At 37.9% G+C, this 18,036-nt stretch overlaps 1 protein-coding gene across 1 annotated transcript in view; it reads left to right on the top strand.

Moving 5' to 3' along the window:
- LOC121376548 (adrenodoxin-like protein 1, mitochondrial) overlaps positions 1–12,643 on the top strand; it is a 14,014-nt gene extending 1,371 nt beyond the window's left edge. Inside the window, exons 2-6 of the mRNA XM_041504461.1 lie at positions 39–93; positions 2,685–2,791; positions 3,510–3,597; positions 4,169–4,221; positions 10,451–12,643. Coding sequence (XP_041360395.1) covers positions 39–93; positions 2,685–2,791; positions 3,510–3,597; positions 4,169–4,221; positions 10,451–10,554 — 407 coding nt within the window. The 3' untranslated portion in view covers positions 10,555–12,643. The remainder of the gene's footprint in view (positions 1–38; positions 94–2,684; positions 2,792–3,509; positions 3,598–4,168; positions 4,222–10,450) is intronic.
- The last annotated feature ends 5,393 nt before the right edge of the window (positions 12,644–18,036 follow it).

Raw genomic sequence — 18,036 nt, 5'->3', positions numbered from 1 at the left:
TCATCAATATATATATATATATTTTTTTTTTATTACAGGTCCTTTGCAAGCTGGTGAATATGAATTTCAGGATCCCAAATCGGATGATGAAATGTAAGTAATCTGTACTGAGGTATATTCACATATAAAATTAGATAACGAAAGATTGTTGCCTGTAATATTCAGTTTGAGTGATGTAACCTTGGTAGAACACAGAAATACTCAGAAAATTAAATATTTAACAAAATGACTTAACAATTGAATGTTTTTCAGTTTGGATGATACCATGATCATCTACTGTGTTTCTAGAGTTAAAAAAGTTTGTTTTATTTAACAACACCACTAGAGCACATTGATTAAAAATACTAGTAATCATCAGCTATTGGATGTCAAACTTTTGTTAATTCTGACTCTTCATCAGAAGAAACCCGCTACATTTTTCCAATGCAGCAAGGGATCTTTTATATGCACTTTTCCACAGACAGGAATGCACATACCATGTACTTTGTTCAGTTGTGGTGCCCTGGTTGGAATGAGAAAAACCCAATCAGTTGAATGGATCCACCCAGGTTTCTAGAATAGATAATCATATATATCATATTATGATAAATTATTGGATGTCAATTTTTTTTATATTTCTGACATGTAGGGATATTTTATATGTATTTTCCCACAGATAGGAGAGTATATACCACAGTCTTTGATACACCAGTCATAGTGCATGATCGGAATGGGGAAAACCTCTGTCCGAGAATGTGTCCATCAAGGAGGCTCGATCCTACAACCCGAAGCACCTCAGAGGTCTACCGACAGCTTGATATTGCCCCAGGCTATAAATTATTTTCTTACCCACTGGACTGAATTAGCCAACTTTTGCACGGTGCTAGATAAATCTGTCTAGCACCCTGGTGCTGGACGATTTCTACATATGTGTGACGTCATAACTTATGTTTTATGATGATCGATGTCATAACTCGGCCATCACAAAAATCATTTTGTCCCTCGGGTTGGAATTGCCGTATCTATACCTCACAATGGTGATTGATTCCATTAATGTACATTACTGTAATGTTCTATGGAATGCTATAGATAATGTTTATTTAAGTTATTCTCCATTTCTAGAAAAAATGTGCATCAACTCTTTTCTTCCCATCTGTCCCGGGTCAAGCCACTGGCTATCCAGAGACAGGACCCGGGATAGACATCAACTCTTTTCTTCCCATCTGTCCCGGGTCAAGCCACTGGCTATCCAGAGACAGGACCCGGGATAGACATCAACTCTTTTCTTCCCATCTGTCCCGGGACTAGCCACTGGCTATCCAGAGACAGGACCCGGGATAGACATCAACTCTTTTCTTCCCATCTGTCCCGGGTCAAGCCACTGGCTATCCAGAGACAGGACCCGGGATAGACATCAACTCTTTTCTTCCCATCTGTCCCGGGTCTAGCCACTGGCTATCCAGAGACAGGACCCGGGATAGACATCAACTCTTTTCTTCCCATCTGTCCCGGGTCAAGCCACTGGCTATCCAGAGACAGGACCCGGGATAGACATCAACTCTTTTCTTCCCATCTGTCCCGGGTCAAGCCACTGGCTATCCAGAGACAGGACCCGGGATAGACATCAACTCTTTTCTTCCCATCTGTCCCGGGTCAAGCCACTGGCTATCCAGAGACAGGACCCGGGATAGACATCAACTCTTTTCTTCCCATCTGTCCCGGGTCAAGCCACTGGCTATCCAGAGACAGGACCCGGGATAGACATCAACTCTTTTCTTCCCATCTGTCCCGGGTCAAGCCACTGGCTATCCGGGATAGACATCAACTCTTTTCTTCCCAGACACTGGCTACCAGAGACAGGACCCGGATAGACATCAACTCTTTTCTTCCCATCTGTCCCGGGTCAAGCCACTGGCTATCCAGAGACAGGACCCGGGATAGACATCAACTCTTTTCTTCCCATCTGTCCCGGGTCTAGCCACTGGCTATCCAGAGACAGGACCCGGGATAGACATCAACTCTTTTCTTCCCATCTGTCCCGGGTCAAGCCACTGGCTATCCAGAGACAGGACCCGGACCCGGGATAGACATCAACTCTTTTCTTCCCATCTGTCCCGGGTCAAGCCTGGCTGGACATCAACTCTTTTCTCCCATCTGTCCAGACTGGCTATCCAGAGACAGGACCCGGGATAGACATCAACTCTTTTCTTCCCATCTGTCCCGGGTCTGTCCCGGGTCAACTCTTTTCTTCCCAGCCACTGGCTATCCAGAGACAGGACCCGGGATAGACATCAACTCTTTTCTTCCCATCTGTCCCGGGTCAAGCCACTGGCTATCCGGGATAGACATCAACTCTTTTCTTCCCAGACAGGCTATCCAGAGACAGGACCCGGAATAGACATCAACTCTTTTCTTCCCATCTGTCCCGGGTCAAGCCACTGGCTATCCAGAGACAGGACCCGGGATAGACATCAACTCTTTTCTTCCCATCTGTCCCGGGTCAAGCCACTGGCTATCCAGAGACAGGACCCGGGATAGACATCAACTCTTTTCTTCCCATCTGTCCCGGGTCAAGCCACTGGCTATCCAGAGACAGGACCCGGGATAGACATGCTTGAAACCTTAGTGGTATACGAGCATGTTAAAATTAGCCACTTCCGCTTCATTCCTTCCCATCTTACCCTAAAACATTTTGTTTGTTTCAGTGTTAATATTGTGTACGTTGACAAGGATGGCAAAAGAACACCAGTTCGAGGAAAGGTTGGGGACAACGCAATGTACCTGGCACACAGATATGGTGTTGAAATAGAAGGTACATGTACATTTACAGTTTTCTTGTCCTGTGTATTATATTATGAGTAAAGGGACATAACTCCAGTAACAGTAACATTATTTCTATGCTTGAGGGTTGCCTTGCACTTGTGATAGAGGGACTTTTTATCATAGTATGACCGGCCTCGGTGGCGCAGTGGTTAAGCCATCGGACTACAGGCTCTAACCCAGAGCGAGTTCTTAAGGGCTCAATGGGTAGGTGTAACCCTCTTCTCTCTCACTAACCAACTAACAACTAATCCACTGTCATGGACAAACAACCCAGATAGCTGAGGTGTGTGCCCAGGACAGTGTGCTTGAACTGTAATTGGATATAAGCACTAAAATAAGTTGAAATGAAAATCATAGTTTGACTTGTAGTCAGGTGTTTACTGGGTTGGGGGGAAACTGGGGTAGGCAGTTACACATTAAATGAGAGGTCATATATACATTTAATTAAATTTGCTTTTCAACTATTTCAACCGAAGCACATCATTTGCAGAGCAAATAATTTTACAGTTTTAAGGAGTGTGCTGGGATATCATTAAACTATCATGCATCCATCTGCCAATTCATTTATCCCATCCCATCCCATCCCATCCCATCCCATCCCATCATTCATCCATTTATCCACCATTCATCCATCCATCCATCCATGCATCTATCCCCATTCATTCATTCATTCATCCTTCCATCCATCCATTCGTTCATATTTTCAGGAGCGTGTGAAGCATCCCTTGCGTGTTCCACATGTCACACCTACGTCCACCCAGATTACTTTGATCGACTTCCTGAACCTGACGAAAAGTATGTGACTCGTACTATTTTCATTTACAACATTGTTATGTGCATTTCTTATTTTTTTCATTATTTTTCACTTACCTTGACAAAGACTTAAAATCAAATGTACATTTTACTTTTCTGGTCGCAGCCACAAAATTAACTTCTGTATTTAAATCTATATTAAGTTTTTGTTCAGCTCAGTTTTTAACTACCCCCCCCCCCCCCCCCAAAAATGGAGGCCTAAAACACAGTGTATTTGTGAGTAAGTAAATGAGAAAAGTGTTATTATGAACTGGTTTGTATTGGGAATATGAATTAGTTGACTGCGAGTACAAAATAACAGAAGTACGAAACAGTCAGTTCCCATACAATAGCAGTGTAAATCTAAATACTGGATGTAAATGGTAAAACATTCAGGGAGGCTTGGGGGGGGGGGGAGGGGGTCATGACTATTAGATATGTTGTTTTACAAGATAATATTATTATGATTTGTGAGATAGTCATGACTATTAGATATGTTGTTTTGCGTGGTAGTATTTTTATGCTTTGATGATTTGTAAGACATGTCCTGACTATTAGATGTGTTGTTTTACAGAGAGGAAGATATGTTAGATGTGGCAGTATTTCTCAAAGTCAACTCTAGATTAAGTAAGTGAATTTAAGATTTAGATTTTTTATGTCAAAACCTGGTAGAAATAGCCCACACTTGAAGTTCAAATCCTCCCCCCACTCCTAAAAAAAAACCTCAAAAAAATCCCACCCCCATGTGTCTACAAAATCTCGTACAAACAGAAAGTTAAAAGTGAAAAAGTTGAAATAATATTGCATTATTAGTCGTTTTCAACACACTCAATATGAACAAAAACAACAGCAGTTTCTTCCAGGCCAGAAATCTACATAAGGAGAACAGTTTCATAGATTTTGAAAATAAATTTGACGTAAAGTGAAACAATAATTTTTTTAGTGGAAAATGATTCACCTCATTCCTTTTCTGGACAAGGATGATTATAAGACTCCCATCATATGTGGTCATGTGGGATGGAAATTTTGACTTGTGATGAGGCTTGCCGAGTCCCATGGTTGAAATTTTCACCACCGAGAGTGTACTTTTTCTATCTCACATTACCACATATGATGGAGTCTTTTTCTCTCATTCATTCGGTAAACAAACCATTATTTTACACTAAAAAAAAGTTGGCTGAACAAGTAACTTTTTTTATTTGACCATTTTAGCTTTTATAATGAAGGTTTTAATAACAAAATATTAATTTAAAACTGTGTCTAATGACCTCACGTCACCATCTCACATTAGTTATGACATCATATATTAGCAACAACATCATGTTAAACGCAAGCATGTGATATCCCATTTGGGATAGAAATTTCTTACATAGCTTTCTTTCATGGCATAGCTCTGTCTTGTATACCTGAGGATGAGAGAAAGAAGTTTATTACCCATATAGGCCGATAGAAGTGAGGGAAGAAAAATTATCTTTCCCTAGGGAAAGAAAAAAACCCATTTCTTCCCCTAGTTACATTTAGACTTCATAAACAGTGCTTCACTATAGGTGGTTAATTGTGTGTAAAAATAGTTTCCATGGTGGAAGTCATGTCATAAGCAGTGCTTCACTATAGGTGGTTAATTGTGTGTAAGAATAGTTTCCATGGTGGAAGTCATGTCATAAGCAGTGCTTCACTATAGGCGGTTAATTGTGTGTAAGAATAGTTTCCATGGTGGAAGTCATGTCATAAACAGTGCTTCACTATAGGCGGTTAATTGTGTGTAAGAATAGTCTCCATGGTGGGAGTCACGTCATAAACAGTGCTTCACTATAGGCGGTTAATTGTGTGTAAGAATAGTTTCCATGGTGGAAGTCATGTCATAAGCAGTGCTTCACTATAGGCGGTTAATTGTGTGTAAGAATAGTCTACATGGTGGGAGTCACGTCATAAACAGTGCTTCACTATAGGCGGTTAATTGTGTGTAAGAATAGTCTCCATGGTGGAAGTCACGTCATAAGCAGTGCTTCACTATAGGCGGTTAATTGTGTGTAAGAATAGTCTCCATGGTGGAAGTCATGTCATAAACAGTGCTTCACTATAGGCGGTTAATTGTGTGTAAGAATAGTCTCCATGGCGGGAGTCACGTCATAAACAGTGCTTCACTATAGGCGGTTAATTGTGTGTAAGAATAGTCTCCATGGCGGGAGTCACGTCATAAACAGTGCTTCACTATAGGCGGTTAATCGTATGGTGGGAGTCATGTCATAAACAGTGCTTCACTACAGGCGGTTAATTGTGTGTAAGAATAGTCTCCATGGTGGGAGTCATGTCATAAACAGTGCTTCACTATAGGCGGTTAATTGTGTGTAAGAATAGTCTCCATGGTGGGAGTCACGTCATAAACAGTGCTTCACTATAGGCGGTTAATTGTGTGTAAGAATAGTCTCCATGGCGGAAGTCACGTCATAAACAGTGCTTCACTATAGGCGGTTAATTGTGTGTAAGAATAGTCTCCATGGTGGGAGTCATGTCATAAACAGTGCTTCACTATAGGCGGTTAATCGTATGGTGGGAGTCATGTCATAAACAGTGCTTCACTATAGGCGGTTAATCGTATGGTGGAAGTCACGTCATAAACAGTGCTTCACTACAGGCGGTTAATTGTGTGTAAGAATAGTCTCCATGGCGGAAGTCACGTCATAAACAGTGCTTCACTACAGGCGGTTAATTGTGTGTAAGAATAGTCTCCATGGCGGGAGTCATGTCATAAACAGTGCTTCACTATAGGCGGTTAATCGTGTGTAAGAATAGTCTCCATGGTGGAAGTCATGTCATAAGCAGTGCTTTACTATAGGCGGTTAATCGTGTGTAAGAATAGTCTCCATGGTGGAAGTCATGTCATAAGCAGTGCTTCACTATAGGCGGTTAATCGTGTGTAAGAATAGTCTCCATGGTGGAAGTCACGTCATAAACAGTGCTTCACTATAGGCGGTTAATCGTGTGTAAGAATAGTCTCTATGGTGGAAGTCATGTCATAAGCAGTGCTTCACTATAGGCGGTTAATCGTGTGTAAGAATAGTCTCCATGGTGGAAGTCACGTCATAAACAGTGCTTCACTATAGGCGGTTAATTGTGTGTAAGAATAGTCTCCATGGCGGCAGTCACGTCATAAACAGTGCTTCACTATAGGCGGTTAATTGTGTGTAAGAATAGTCTCCATGGCGGGAGTCATGTCATAAACCGTGCTTCACTATAGGCGGTTAATCGTGTGTAAGAATAGTCTCCATGGTGGGAGTCATGTCATAAACAGTGCTTCATTATAGGCGGTTAATCGTGTGTAAGAATAGCCTCCATGGTGGGAGTCATGTCATAAAGAGTACTTCACTATAGGCGGTTAATCGTATGGTGGAAGTCACGTCATAAACAGTGCTTCACTATAGGCGGTTAATTGTGTGTAAGAATAGTCTCCATGGCGGGAGTCATGTCATAAACAGTGCTTCACTACAGGCGGCTAATCGTGTGTAAGAATAGTCTCCATGGCGGGAGTCATGTCATAAACAGTGCTTCACTACAGGCGGCTAATCGTGTGTAAGAATAGTCTCCATGGCGGGAGTCATGTCATAAACAGTGCTTCACTATAGGCGGTTAATCGTGTGTAAGAATAGTCTCCATGGCGGGAGTCATGTCATAAACAGTGCTTCACTATAGGCGGTTAATCGTGTGTAAGAATAGTCTCCATGGCGGGAGTCATGTCATAAACAGTGCTTCACTACAGCCGGCTAATCGTGTGTAAGAATAGTCTCCATGGTGGGAGTCATGTCATAAACAGTGCTTCACTATAGGCGGTTAATTGTGTGTAAGAATAGTCTCCATGGCGGGAGTCATGTCATAAACCGTGCTTCACTATAGGCGGTTAATCGTGTGTAAGAATAGTCTCCATGGTGGGAGTCATGTCATAAACAGTGCTTCACTATAGGCGGTTAATCGTGTGTAAGAATAGCCTCCATGGTGGGAGTCATGTCATAAAGAGTACTTCACTATAGGCGGTTAATCGTATGGTGGAAGTCACGTCATAAACAGTGCTTCACTATAGGCGGCTAATCGTGTGTAAGAATAGTCTCCATGGCGGGAGTCATGTCATAAACAGTGCTTCACTACAGGCGGCTAATCGTGTGTAAGAATAGTCTCCATGGCGGGAGTCATGTCATAAACAGTGCTTCACTATAGGCGGTTAATCGTGTGTAAGAATAGTCTCCATGGCGGGAGTCATGTCATAAACAGTGCTTCACTATAGGCGGTTAATCGTGTGTAAGAATAGTCTCCATGGCGGGAGTCATGTCATAAACAGTGCTTCACTACAGCCGGCTAATCGTGTGTAAGAATAGTCTCCATGGTGGGAGTCATGTCATAAACAGTGCTTCACTACAGCCGGCTAATCGTGTGTAAGAATAGTCTCCATGGTGGGAGTCATGTCATAAACAGTGCTTCACTATAGGCGGTTAATCGTGTGTAAGAATAGTCTCCATGGTGGGAGTCATGTCATAAACAGTGCTTCACTACAGGCGGTTAATCGTGTGTAAGAATAGTCTCCATGGCGGGAGTCATGTCATAAACAGTGCTTCACTACAGGCGGCTAATCGTGTGTAAGAATAGTCTCCATGGCGGGAGTCATGTCATAAACAGTGCTTCACTATAGGCGGTTAATCGTGTGTAAGAATAGTCTCCATGGCGGGAGTCATGTCATAAACAGTGCTTCACTATAGGCGGTTAATCGTGTGTAAGAATAGTCTCCATGGCAGGAGTCATGTCATAAACAGTGCTTCACTATAGGCGGTTAATCGTGTGTAAGAATAGTCTCCATGGCGGGAGTCATGTCATAAACAGTGCTTCACTACAGCGGTTAATTGTGTGTAAGAATAGTCTCCATGGTGGAAGTCATGTCATAAACAGTGCTTCACTATAGGCGGTTAATTGTGTGTAAGAATAGTCTCCATGGTGACAGTCATGTCAACAACTAACTTACGTTATCAGCGATACATATGTCATAGCTATGACGCAACGCTGCCTCTTGTTCTCAACTTGTAAAGTTATTTTTAACAACAGTATTGCTTGCAAATCTTCCATAAAATGATAAATATTGATAATGGGTAATAAATAGAATACCCAACTCGCTACTCGGCAATACCATTTATCTTGCACTCGTAAACTGATGTTGTTCAAAGGCTCGGGTAGAACATCAATTCACGAGATAAACGGTATTGCGGAGTAGCGAGTTGAGTATTCTCTAAGTAATACATAGCTCTCCTGTTATAGAGAGGCCTGAAGAAGGATTCATTTTCTTAAAAATCATTCATGTAGCTTGTTATTTAATACCACATTCTCAGTTTTGCTATAACTTATTATTTGATTTCCTTTCACAGATAATTGATAGCAACCAATGTTTTATTTTGTTTAAATACATTAGAGAATTGTATTACAATAATGTTGAAACCATGAGATTTAATTTTTAAAGTTTGGCAAGTTGTTTAGTACCAACAAGTTTGATATCCAGTAACCAATGATTATTAAATCAATGTTCTCTAGTAGTGTCATTAAACAAACAAGGGACATAGCCCACTGGTATTGCACTCGCCCTGATGTGCAGTTGGTCTAGGATCGATCCCCATCAGTGGGCTATTTCTAAATCCAGCCAGTGCAGTACAACTGGTATATCAAAAGCCGCAGTATGTACTATCCTGTCTGTGGGATGATGCATAATAGACCATCCATATCTACTAATGGAAAATTGTACCGGGTTTCTTTTCTAAGACTGTATGTCAAAATTAACTAATGTCGTCAAACAAAACAAAGTTTATCTTTTAACTTCAAACAAAGATGCCTTTCTGATGGAATGCACTACAAAAACGTTCAATGACATGTACCACTACAAGTACAATCAGGACTTTAGATAGCACTAATTTGGGCACGACAGTTTTTTGGTCATTCTCAGCACACCAAGATCTTTTCTTAAGACTCCAAGAAAATAGTGCTATAATCAGATTTGTCCACAACTTCATTATAAATAGCAAACATTTTGAGATTAATGAACCATTCACCTTCTTTCTTTCACGGGGCGGAATGTAGCCTAATGGTAAAGTACTCGCTTGATGCGTGGTCAGTATGGGATCGATCTCTGTTGGTGGGCCCACTGGGCTATTTCTCGTTCCAGCCAGTGCACCACTACTGGTATATCAAAGGCCGTGGTATGTGCTATTCTGTCTGTGGGAAAGTGCATATAAAAGATCCCTTTCTGCATTAGGACAGATGTAGCGGGTTTCCTCTGATGGCTACAAGTCAGAATTACCAAATGTTTGACATCCAACAGCCACTAATTGATTAATCAATGTGCTCTAGTGGTGTCATTAAACAAAACAATTTTTTTTTTTTTTTTTTTTTTTTTTTTTTCCCCCCCAACTATGACATCTAATTGTAAATAATGTATAATTGTAAAAATAATAACCTGATCATCCTCTTCCTTTTCTTCCTTGGATAGTAAATTTGGAACAAGTTATAATCATTTATATTTTATTTTATTGCTCGTGTAAAATGCTAACGCCTGTTGGCCAGTCCCCAGACTGCTACTGTTCTTGAACGGCAATAAATATTGTTTATGCCATGGTCTTTTTAGTGAAGCAATGTTATTAAGAACTGCTGAAGAGTTGTGGATATTCATAAATTAATTTCAAGTTAATTTAATCTAATTAAAGCTAAACATTTTAGTGGTTTTTGATTGATGTCATCATGTTTGTACGTAATTATTTTTGCCAAATGTATTTTTTTGCACAATGTTTATAACTTTGACTGTAGTCCTGACAATATATTTCTATATTTTCAGGCTGTCAGATCTACTTAACCAAAGAGCTGGAGGGAATGGAATTGACTCTGCCATCGGCTACGAGAAACTTCTATGTTGATGGACACAAACCACAACCTCACTGATACTTGCCGATGGCAGCGTTCGACAAACCCACTAGCCCTTGGTCCCGGCTGATGAATGTTTGGGCACTAGCCAACGATTCTGTGAGGGCTGGTGACTTTCTCAAACATTTGTTGAACACTGCTAAGTCTATTTTGTGGATCCATGCACAATCACTGGAACAATATTTTTAGTATTTAATGTTGTTGAAGACTGCTGAGTCTAAACCAAATATTCACCATTTTGTGGATCCATGCACAATCACTAGAACTATTTTTAGTATTTAATGTTGTTGAACACTGCTGAGTCTATTTTGTGGATCCATGCACAATCATAGGAACAATATTTTTAGTATTTAATGTTGTTGAACACTGCTGAGTCTAAACCAAATATTCACCATTTTGTGGATCCATGCAGAATCACTAGAACTATTTTTAGTATTTAATGTTGTCAAGCGCACAAACCTCAACTGTTTAGTTTTTTTCACCTGTCCCAATCAGTGCCCCATGACTGGTTTATCAGATGTCGTGGTATGTGCTGTCCTGCTGAAAGTGCATATAAAATATCCATTGCTGCCAGTTTTGTCTAAGAATATGGGTAAAGAAAGTAACAAATGTTTGCCATTCAATAGGTGATGAATACTAAATCAAGTGTAGTTTCATTGTCTAAGAATATGGGTAAAGAAAGTAACAAATGTTTGCCATTCAATAGGTGATGAATACTAAATCAACTGTAGTTTCATTGTCTAAGAATATGGGTAAAGAAAGTAACAAATGTTTGCCATTCAATAGGTGATGAATACTAAATCAAGTGTAGTTTCATTGTCTAAGAATATGGGTAAAGAAAGTAACAAATGTTTGCCATTCAATAGCTGATGAATACTAAATCAAGTGTAGTTTCATTGTCTAAGAATATGGGTAAAGAAAGTAACAAATGTTTGCCATTCAATAGCTGATGAATACTAAATCAACTGTAGTTTCATTGTCTAAGAATATGGGTAAAGAAAGTAACAAATGTTTGCCATTCAATAGCTGATGAATACTAAATCAACTGTAGTTTCATTGTTTAGTAGTGTAATGTGAAACCTCTCCAAACTGGCACATTTTATGGTTGTGCTTTGTTTGAAAAACCTCAGATTGACACAGTGTGTGACAGTGGCATTAGATATGAAAAACTACCACCTACAATTTTACAGGTCTAGTGGGGTAATATAATATAAATTTAGGACCACCTTGACTTTAAAGAGTTATCGTTATTAGGCCTAAACAGTTGTATGTTTCTACTAAACTGCTAACAAAAATGAGGTAGATAGGCTTTTTTCTATTCTTTATTTAAATCTATATTCACCCCTAATCCAGTTAAAATGTTATGTATTCACCTACATATTAATAAATAATAATACATTCGAAGAAAATCAGTGTTGACCCTTTTTCTAGGTAGGATTGGGTTCCCGAAAACACACATAATTTTTGTTTAGGCATTATTATTATTGTTGTTTATTTATGTGGATATTGAGCTTCAGCCACATGTATACTAGGTCTTAGGTAAAATTGTTTATTTACAAAAATACTTCCGTTTGTTCGTCTCAACAAATAAATACATACCCTGCTTTTTCAGTTTTTTATAACACTATCTTACTGTAACATTTTTTACATTTAAATTTAAAGCATAAAATGAATAAATATATTTGGAATTACTTTAGGCTGAATTTTTTAAAATTTCATTTGGCCACAGGAATAACTAAATTTGTACGTACAAAATTATTTAAAGAAAAGATCGGTATTTAGATACTACAGGACATTAGTGTGTCCAAAAATGCATAGGTTATGGAGATATTTATATTCTAAGCAAGAAAAGGTAAATAAATTGTAATTTTAATAATGTATAAATATTTTATATGCCGAAATTTGTTTAAAATGGTTAAAAACATAGAATAGTCTCTTAAATACAAGATGTTTGGAACCCAATCTTTGTTCTGTATTAATGTTTATGTATACAGACATCAGCCACATTAATACTGGAGTGTGTTATAGATACAAGCTTTAGTAACTGTAACACTGAATCTATGTTCTGTATTACCATTTGTGGATTTTAGCCATAGTGATATTATCACCATGTGCGTTACGTTATTTGTAAGACTGAATCGCGTCTACATTATCATTTTAAGCTTGCTTTTCATATGTATGTCATCCACCATCAGACATTTATGGTTGCCGTATGTCAAGACATTGTCCATAAATACGATTTCACATACTGACGAGTCATTCTATCAAATGATTTTTCATGCATTGTACTTGAAAAAGTGGACAAAAAGCTCAATGATATGATCTAACCGTGGGAATTAAAACAGTCCGATGACATGTGAGAGACGGATAGAAAGGGTACACTTTGTTTAGTTTTTTGCATGTGCCAGATGCAAAAATCATCCATATGGAAAGCCAGTTTTAGTCACATTAACACAAAGTGTGTAATGTTATTTATGTATACCAACTTTAGTCACACATACACAATAACTTATCTGTCCCTCATGAAATTAATGTTGTCAGTCACGAACTTTAGCGAGTGACTGGCAACATTAATTTCACGAAGGACAGATAATCCGTAATTCCGAGTATCGAGTGGGTTATTGTATTTATTACCCATAGTGTAAATAGTTGAGAAACTAAACTTTAAACTTCTTACAAGTACATGACACGAGCTATATAATATACAAGACGTGAAAGTCTGAGGAAACTGATGACATCACGAAAGAAAAGCAACAAGAGACTTAACAGTCGAGGAAACCGATGACGTCACCAAACTAACATCATAACATCAGCGGGGAAAGATAGAAGAAGCTATCTTTCCATAGAGAAAGATATAGACAATAACTTACGAGTTACGAGGAATTATGGATTATCTGTCCCGAGTGACTAAAGCTAAAGCTCGTGACTGACATTAATTTCACGAGGGACAGGTAATCTGTAATTCCGAGTATCAAGTGGGTTATTGTATTTATTACCCATAGTGTAAATAGTTTAGAAACTTAAACTTTAAACTTCCTACATGACACAAACTATATAATATATACAAGACGTGAAAGTCTAATGAAACTGATGACATCACGAAAGAAAATCACTGACGTCAAAAGCTATCTTCAACAAAAACTGAACTGTTTGTAAAATCTCACCAACGAGAGACTTGACTGTCGAGGAAACCAATGACATCACCAAACTAACGTCATGACGTCAGCGGGGAAACATAGCTTCTATCTTTCCCTAGAGAAAGATAGAAAATATATTCACCCGCATCTCACTGCCCATATGTCACTGGGTAATATAAAAAATATATTCACCTGCATCTCACTGCCCATATGGGTAATAAATACATACAGTCGAACCTGGTCTAACGGTCACCTGTACATAACGGTCACTATAAATCCCTCCCAATGCATTTCCTTCCTTATTTGACCTGTGCATAACGGTCACCTGTCCATAACGGCCAGCGGTCACTATTTTTCACCCAAAATCACAGGTTGAACCTGCTATAACGGTCACAAGATGATCGTCGTAAAGACGGTTTTTGGTTTATTTTTTTACCCTGGTTTATGTCTTTACTTTTTCAATCACCTTAAAAATTATGAATTAAATGTGTTTATATGGCCATGTCTCTAGCTTTGAGTTTATTTTCTGTCAAAGTAAAATTCCATTGTAATTCTCTGATCGTAATTGAAAAACAAACAGACACTCAGTAACTTCCGTGACACGCAGATACTGGTGGTGTAATTCGATTGGTTCTCAGCATCCTCACTGAATAGTAGACGACTTCCCATTGGCTGTACATAATGTAATTTGTATGTATGGTCACTCTATTTAGTCTCGAGAAACCAAACAAATGAGGTATTATGTTAGGCGTTTCCTTGCGTCTAGCCAGACATGATTGGTAAATAAACATGAATAGCTGAAGGCGGCGGTCATTGCAGATGTCCCGTGTTCGGATTTTTTAAGCGACTCCTGATTTTATTCAGCTGTAATCAACGGTCATACTCCACTGAAGGATTAGCGGTGACATGAAACAAACAAATGAGTCAAACATGCCACATGGGTAATAACCTTCAATTACACAAAATATCTTCTGCAAGTCAATGTTAGCGTTTGCGAAATATATTAACGAATACATTTGTATGCAAAATGCCACCGAAAACTAGTACTGCTTTAACGTTATTAACAAATCTGAGAAAGGCAATTTAAGTGCGTGAAAGATCGCCGATCATTTTGGTGTAGGACGTTTTCAGATTAATTCTATTTTAACAAAAGGAAAGCCAATGTTCTGGCCGATTTTGACAATAATGTTTCAGCCAAAAGAAAAAGGCAGAAGAAAGCAACAGGCAATGATGACATAAACAAGCTAGTGTGGGAATGGTTTAAAAATGTGACATTTTTTTTATGACAGTTGTGATATTCTTTAATATATGGGTTCTAATTTTGAACTTGTATATAAGGGTCACCTCTCTATAACTGCCACTTTTGTCAGGTCCCTTGGGTGGCCGTTATATACAGGTTTGACTGTATATGCCATCTTATTTGTGCCTGGCTAGTCCACAGCTACATCAGTACCATATGTTTGTTATGGTTTATGAACACAAACTATAGTTGTATTATCATTGTGAACACAAGCTTAAGTTTTAGTCGTATTATCACTGGATGTTTATTAAGGTTTATGAACATGAGCTTTAGTTGTATTATTAATGAATGTACCCGTTATTATGGACAAGCTTTACCAGCATGGTGTTTTTGTTTACATGGCTACGTTGTGAATAGGTTGTAGTCACACAGATTTCCTACAAACCACTCGCCCAGTTGTTCACAGTGTATGCAGGGCTAGCTCTGGCACTCGTCAAATTCAACAATTATCAATTTTGAAAGCAGTTGGCGGATTTGATGTTAATTTGGTGAAATCATTGCATGTAATAACTGACATTTAAAAAAAAAAAAAAAATTCATTTCTACAATATTTTAAGTTTAACAGACAATTTAACAGAATGTTTTTTGCTCACCCAGAGCTAGTCCTGTGCAGGCAATGATTTTCTCCTTCTTCGGGCATGTATGTCATTTGTAAATGGTATTTTAATACTGTGTGTTTGGTGGTATTGTTTATGGACAATTTGTAGACAAATTTAACAATACATATTTTTTTTACTTTTATTGATATTATTTATTATATAACATTTAGTCAAATATCTTAAAATATCAGTTAAATAAAAGTGTTATCAGTCACTCCGTGACGATAACACATTTTAGAGTGAAAATTTGACTATTTCACTCTAAAATGTGTTATCATCACTGTAGAAAGTGTTATCTTCACTGTAAGAAAGCCAGAACTATTTTGCTGCTGGCATTTTAAAAATAAAGGTAAATTGCCAAAAGTTATATAATAAATAGAAAATTTCAAGTTTTTTGTCAAATATGATTTATATCTCATCGAGTGAAGTTTACAATTATTTCACTCATCGCACAAGCGCAACTCGTGAGATATGATTGCAAACTTCACTCGATGAGATATAAATCATATTTGACAAAAAACATGAAATATCCTCTATATAGTAACCGTCCAAGACTTAAAAAAGTACCTAACTTGTGAAGACAGTCACTCTAAAAGTTGTGATTTGTGATGACATGGATGGACTGTCAACAACAGAAAGTGACTAAATGAGAGGTGGAGTAAGGATTTCATGGTAAATAAAATATTCTATGTATTTACATTCAAAGGCTGGAACTTCAAAAACTTGCTATAGTCCATCCCACAGGGAATGCCTACTACAAGTTATTTATTTCTAAGTCGATTGTTTTCTAAATTGCACCCAAAAATAATATTTTGCTATTTCCAAAATGCTTTTTCTTTACTTCTTACATCAAACAAAACTGAAATTATTAACAAAACAAAAAAATCATTTTTGTAGGAGGATGGGATGGACTATAGACCTGCAGTATAGAGAGCATTTTCCATGTTATGTACTACTTATCCCATACCTTTATAGCATGTGTGTGTATGTTAAATGTAAAACATTAAACGTTATTGTATACTTTAAGTACAGTATATACCAATATGAACGGAGTAGGTAGCATATATGTAATACATTGCTTTTCATAATTATTACAGTGATGTGTTGATTTGTTTTAACTGATGTGCTAAAAATTATAGATTGCTACATCAAAGGCTATGATAACATGTAGCAATTTATGCAATCCTGTCTGAAAATGGACATACAAAATATTTGTTGCTGCTTATTTTTATTACTAGTAGTTCATGTCGCAGTGGCTTTCTTCACTATTAACTGATTAACTTCTGTCATGTTTGAACCATAGTCGGATACATGTATAATTAAAATATCTGTCTTACTTATTTTCATTGATAGCAGTAAAATGCCAGTGGTTATGATCCCCAGCAGTAAATGAAGCGGTTTTATACAAATAACTGCTTGACTAATTCTTAAACACAGTACATGGAATTTAATTTTTTCAAGGTTTGGGGGATATATTGAAGTTGTACAGTGATCACCTGATGTACGATAGGTCACAGGATCTATCACCCTCATTGGACTGGTATATTCAAGGTCTGTCCTGTCTGTGTGCATATAAAATATCAGAGGAGTCTTCTTCTTTCTTTTTTTTGACCAAGTGTCGAAAAAACCATGTTAGATACTAAATAACTGTAGTATAAAATATCAGAGGAGTCTTCTTCTTTCTTTTTTCTGACCAAGTGTCGAAAAAACCATGTTAGATACTAAATAACTAGTATAAAATATCAGAGGAGTCTTCTTCTTTCTTTTTTCTGACCAAGTGTCGAAAAAACCATGTTAGATACTAAATAACTGTAGTATAAAATATCAGAGGAGTCTTCTTCTTTCTTTTTTTTGACCAAGTGTCGAAAAAACCATGTTAGATACTAAATAACTGTAGTATAAAATATCAGAGGAGTCTTCTTCTTTCTTTTTTTTGACCAAGTGTCGAAAAAACATGTTAGATACTAAATCACTGTAGTATAAAATGTGCTGAGGTGTTATTAAACAAATATTCTTTTCATTTCTGAGATACAGGACATGAATGAGACACACACATACACACACCCAGTCCTTTCTACCTGATGTGTCAGGTAATTACTGTAAGTGGTTAACAAGATCACTAGCTATAACACTTGGTCTAGTAACCGACCAGCCTACTGAAGTCGGATACCATCAAGAGGTCATTTCATTTAAAATGAACATTAAAACATTGACAGAAACTTGTATGGTGGTGAAAAATTATCAGATACCATCAAGAGGTCATTTCAGTCAAACTGAACATTAAAACATTGACAGAAACTTGTATGGTGGTGAAAAATTATCAGATACCATCAAGAGGTCATTTCATTTAAACAACATTAAAACATTGCAGAAACTTGTATGGTATTGAAAAATGATCAGATACCATCAAGGAATGATTTTGTTTGAACTGGACAATAAAACATTGACAGTAGAAACTGGTATG

The sequence above is a fragment of the Gigantopelta aegis genome, chromosome 6 (assembly GCF_016097555.1).
Source record: "Gigantopelta aegis isolate Gae_Host chromosome 6, Gae_host_genome, whole genome shotgun sequence".
Lineage (NCBI taxonomy): Eukaryota > Metazoa > Mollusca > Gastropoda > Neomphalida > Peltospiridae > Gigantopelta > Gigantopelta aegis.
The sequence above is the reverse complement of the archived record's forward strand: the minus strand, read 5'-3'. Positions and strand labels throughout refer to the sequence as shown.